Below are 5,442 nucleotides of genomic sequence, written 5' to 3' on the forward strand. Positions count from 1 at the left end.
AACGTACTTTAACATGCCTGCTACAGTGTACGCCAAATATCGTGTTAGTCATAATGCAGTCGTGTCTGAACACACAGATGTGATAAAAATGTTTTTTCCAATTCAGTGTCATCTACACTTCAGTATTCTGTATATTCTTGTCCTTGATGTCAGCTGTGAATAAATATGCATAAATTAGCTTAGAAATCACAAAGGATGCGCTCCTTGCCTGAGCCTTATCACATTTTTAGTTTTCATCACTGTAATCCACTGAGAGTTGCCTGTAGCTCCATGGGTACACGGCTAACAAGGACTGACATGCAACAGGGATATCTACTTCATCATGCTGTCACTTGCACTGATTTGTTAAAAATGTACACAATGTCTAAAGGCAAAAACGCAGGACAAATGATGAAGCCCAAAACCCTAGATTCTGGGAACTGCAGTCCCAAAACCTAGATCATGATTATCCTCCAAACAGCAGTAAGACAAAGAGTAATAATAGCCATTAGAAAATCCATTAACATTTTTTTTCTGTGTCCTAAGCTCACAGTATCCCATCAACAACAACATATCCCCCTATAGACTTGTGGATGTAAAGACAAAAAGAAAGAAGGCAGATTTAAAGCCACCCTCCAGCCATTAATTAAACTCCTAAAAATGTATCTCTGTTTACCAAAGTCATATATTTACAAATGTTTTTTTATTTTTTACATGAAAATATTTACCTCCTGGCTTAATATGGCTCATACTCTACAAAGTTTCTCCACCACTCGCTGCACCTCAGCACACCAGCTCACCCACTATAAAACATCCCAAAGTTACCCAATAGCAAGTTCGAATATTGGTAGTCACACATGGTGGAACTGAAACCCGCTGCAGAAGTAAGAATAAAGATACAGAAAGCCCAACGCTGCTAGCTGACAGGAATGCTTCCTAAGTTTGTTATGCATGACACTTGGGAAGTCTGAATCGGTGGTTTTGAGACCGCAGTTTTAAAGTGGAAATGCTTATCAAGGGAATTTACTGCTATTTCACTCATACTGTGTCTTCCAGCATATAAAAAGCACCACATGGATATGTTAATGAGGTAAAAAAGAACAAAAAGATTTTCATCAGAGGGGATCTTTAACATTTTTTTGCCTCTGACAATTCTAATATTAAAACCTTCTGTCACAAAAAATTGTTAAACTGCCGCATCTGCTTATATCTATGTAATACATATAGAATAGCAGTGATTGTATAGAATGAGACAATAATGCAAACCCAGAGTTGGATTTTCTAACATGCTATTTGTTGTTGCCATGGCCGGGGAGCAAAAAATGTGACGTCCCCTCTGGATAGAATTCACCCAGAAAATTTGTAGATTAATGCCACAAATTACAATCAATGAAATAACACAAGCTGTTTAGTGCAGCTAGGGTTTGGAGGTTGGATTTGCTTTCCTGCTTGTTTATTTTGTGTCTTTATGCTAAACTAGGCTAACCACATCCTATCTCCACCTCAGCAGTGAGCACACAAACAGACTGATCCTTTCATCTTAGTGTCTGACAAAAACAAATAAGTGCATTTATTGAGGTTTTTTTTAAAAATAAAATTGCATAAATTTTGATAATCATGCAAGCAGAGACTAATTCCTCTGTCTGGATCTATCAGAGGGCATGCAGCTTGAGATAAAATGGCAACAAATATGAAAAGAAAAGGAATATAGACTCTTTTTCATGCCCATATACATATATGAAGCACCTGTCTGTATGCGCTCTAAGCCCTGCGCTGTGCTGCCTCAGACCTCCATCAGCTGTCACTTCAGTCTGGTCACGTTTGATTGAGACACTTTCGGGGTGGTGGTGGGTGGGGGGGTAACAGAGGCTATGTCTCCTCCAGCACCACACTAAATACCCATCCTCAATTCTGTTTTATGGACCTAAAAAAATCCCAAAATGCAATCCACGTTCTCCTTCTGCACACATTCAAACATATGCTGTTGCTGCACAGCCGAGCCAGCTGATGCAAAAAAAGAGGCTGATTTATTCCAGCAGCAGAAAGCAAGCCAGAATGGTTCAGATTAGAAAAGCAAAGGATGGATAACAGCAAGTGAAAACAAATGGCATCAGTGAAGGTGAACGCATCCTCTCAGCACACACGAGCAGACATTAAGGGGATCTTCCACGTACCGAGCAGCACTGATAAAACGGTGGCTATTAGGAGCCAATTCCTCTTCAGCAAGCCTTTGAAATTCACGCCTCGTCGCTCTTTGTTGCCCATCATGTCCATGTTTTTCCCTCGGAGGAAAAAAAAAAAAAGAAAAGAAAAGAAAAGAAAGGGGGGAAGAAACAACAATGGCCCCTGTGGAGACACAAAAGAGGTCCTGCGGTCTGGATGTCAGATGCAGACGAGGCAGAGGAGGAGGACGGAAGGAGCAGCCGCGTTGCTACAGCAAAAAGGATGCAGCCGTCAGACGCTGCTGATGGCAAAAGCGTTGGTGTGAGGGAGGGAGTGCTGGAGAGAGAGGGAGGGAGAGAAGACAAACCTTCCACCACCCTTCCCCCATTACAAGGTGGCTGTAACATTTTCACCTCTTCAGCAGTGAGTCCAGCCTGTGTGGCACACAGATGAAACAGGAATTGCAGAGTTCCCCACTTGACAAATTTCATATCAAAGGGTTTTCTATCATCTAGGCTACCAGCTGTGGGGATTGATAGTGTATGAAGCGAGGAAGTCTGGCTCAAAAGTTGTGCACAAATGTTTGAAATATGACTGCTTTCAGGAATAAATTCGTCCACTGAACCCTGATGGATGACCTCTGACCTCATGTTTTCTTATCAAGCAACTCAAGGTCACGGTTAACAGAGCCAGGTTTAGCTCAGAAAAAGCCCTCGAGTTTGAGTGATTTCACCACAAGAATGCCTGAAAATATAAGGCTGTGAATTAAAATGTAGAGTGTTTTCCAGACTCAAAATATTACAACATCCAATCAGCCTTTAGCGATGATGCTGAATTCTGTCAAACCTGCCACAGCAATCAAAAGTGAACTCATTCAAATAGTGGATTGTCTTTAGCTGTTACCCACCATGAGCAGCTCACATGGTGGAATTATAAGCTCAGCGATTGGTTGTTTCTTCATATTTTGTATTACAAAGTATTGCTAATCATTTAGACTGATGGGTTATTCAAGACAGTTTAATGCTGATACAGAAGTGGTCGAGGTAAGAGCCAGTGTTTTCTAAAATCAATGGATTTCTACATGTAGAACCAGGAATGCCTGCAATCACACCCCCTGCCTCCTGCTTTGCCCCCATCTTAATTACTATGGCCTCTACAGGGCGCTTTCACAATAAAACTTGACAGTGGGTGGTAATAAGCTGCCTGCACAAAGAACCTATGGGGTTTTGTTTTTATTGGAGGGACAGTTTCTCCACTTGGGACACCAATGGCCTTACCTCTAGCGCCACCTTGTGGAAAAAATGTCAACTTTTGCAAGCAAAAATGTTTCACAAATCAAATGCAGAGATTGGCCAAAAGTCACAAACAATCCAACTTGGTTGCTATGACAATGACTTTGACCTGCACCTGCCTGTATCAGTTACAGAGTGTACGCTGCTGGTACCAGCCTCCATCTGGGTGTCCGTCTCCAAACATACTCCTCCCAGGGTTTAGAATTTATGATTTCATTCATTATGAATCTTTTGCAGATGCTAAAGGGTGCAAATGTATGAAAAAAAAGGTGCCTTTAAACCGAAAAGTAACCATTATCAGCAATCACCAACAAAAAATAAAAAAAAAAAAAAAAAAAAAGAAAAACTAACATAAAAAATAAAAAAAAAAAAAAAAAAAAGAAACTGTGCCATGCCAGATCAATGAAAAATAAATAAATAAAAATGAAAAGGATTCATTAAAAAAATATATTAGAAAGAAATCAGTTTCAAGTCAGGCTTGTCTCAAACTTTTAATTTTATTTATTTATTTAAATATATGTAGTATAAAGTATCAGGGACCAGTTTAGAACCTTAAACCAGCAGCAAACAATTTAATTCTGTGACTGTGTCCTGGGTCACTTCTGTTATTATCCACAAGAGATAAGGAGTTTTTAAATGTCTGCTTTGGGACGTTTTCTGTGCCTTTTGGTCTGAATATATTTGAGGCATTTCGGCAGGCAGGGGGAACATCACAGCAGACAAGAGGAACCGCTGGTAGCCGGATTATAATTTGGTGTCACAGCACCCTTCTGTGGACAAAACGCACCATATCCACCAGACTGACTGTTTTCCGTTAGCATGTATTGTGCAAATCCTTTCAGTGCTACTTACTGTCCAATCCCCTTTGTGCCGTGTTTGAAAACACGGCACAAAGGGGATTATTTTTTCTTTTTATGAGAATTGTCTGGGCTTACAACTGCAATGGCAACAGATTTTTTTTTTTTTAAGCAAGTCTTTGCAATGGAAATATAACTGATTTGGATGGAAAGTAGAGTGACTGGTTTTTAGCTTCCTCCTCTGCAGCTTAAAAAAAAAAAAAAAAATCTTCTTCTTATTTTTTTTTTTATTTCAATCCAATCTATGAATGTTTCACATTGCGATGTTTGTAGGAAACAAAAGTATACAGGCATTGGAAAACATACAGTTAGAATCTAGCAGTTTCTTCACATTTTCAGCCTCATCCCTAAATCCCAGCAAACATACACAAATAAACAACACAAAATAAAACAATACTTAAAGTTGACTCGCCTAAGCAACAATTAATATTATGCACATTTCCTAGAATGTCTGATGAACATAAATATATCAGTGACATTAGACTAGTAAACACAGTCCGAAAACATAATGGGGAAAAAACATTTATTTTCCCTAATTTCCTTTTTGTATTCATTAAAAACCAAAACAAACAAACAAAAAACATTTTTAAAAAAACAAAAACACTGATACAGATCTTTACAATACAGTGCAATGCATTAGCTGCCCTTACAGCTATAGCTTTTAACTTCTTTATCAATCAGTCAGACTTTATTCGTACAGCACTTTTCACATAAATGAGATGTGCTTTGTGGATCTTTTTTTTTTTTTTGTAAAGCAATGCAAACAGTATAACCAATGCTCCAACACAAACATTTGCTATGAATTAAGGATTCAATAGAACAGGGACTGAAAAACTGAGAAAATAAATAAATATAACAAATAAACACAATGAGAAAACACCAGAAATTCTTGAAGCAAAACAAGTAAATAAAAAATAAATATATTAAATAAATAAATAGACTAAAATGTATAAAATAAATGAATGTGTGTCAGTAGTACTAGTAAGAAATAAACAAGACTAAAAAGGTAGGTGTTGAGTTAATAATATTACTGCGGGTCCGCTGCCACCTGCTGGCGATGTCTCAAACCGCCTGTTGTCAAAACGCGCTTTATTTTGAAGGTACTGACGGGAAGTGCCGCGCTCGATGTCGTGTGTGTGACTTGACGGCGG

The 5,442-nt window shown here is 38.7% G+C and overlaps 1 protein-coding gene across 2 annotated transcripts in view; it reads right to left on the bottom strand.

Moving 5' to 3' along the window:
- The window catches only part of slc1a1 (solute carrier family 1 member 1), a 19,066-nt gene extending 16,813 nt beyond the window's left edge, over positions 1-2,253 (bottom strand). Inside the window, exon 1 of one of the 2 annotated variants that reach the window (XM_008287835.1) lies at positions 2,154-2,253. In XM_008287835.1, coding sequence (XP_008286057.1) covers positions 2,154-2,253 — 100 coding nt within the window. The remainder of the gene's footprint in view (positions 1-2,153) is intronic. The other variant, XM_008287836.1, reaches the window with a different exon arrangement.
- Between the last annotated feature and the right edge of the window lie 3,189 nt (positions 2,254-5,442).

Source organism: Stegastes partitus, unplaced genomic scaffold, assembly GCF_000690725.1.
Source record: "Stegastes partitus isolate 25-593 unplaced genomic scaffold, Stegastes_partitus-1.0.2 Scaffold524, whole genome shotgun sequence".
NCBI classification, from domain to species: domain Eukaryota; kingdom Metazoa; phylum Chordata; class Actinopteri; family Pomacentridae; genus Stegastes; species Stegastes partitus.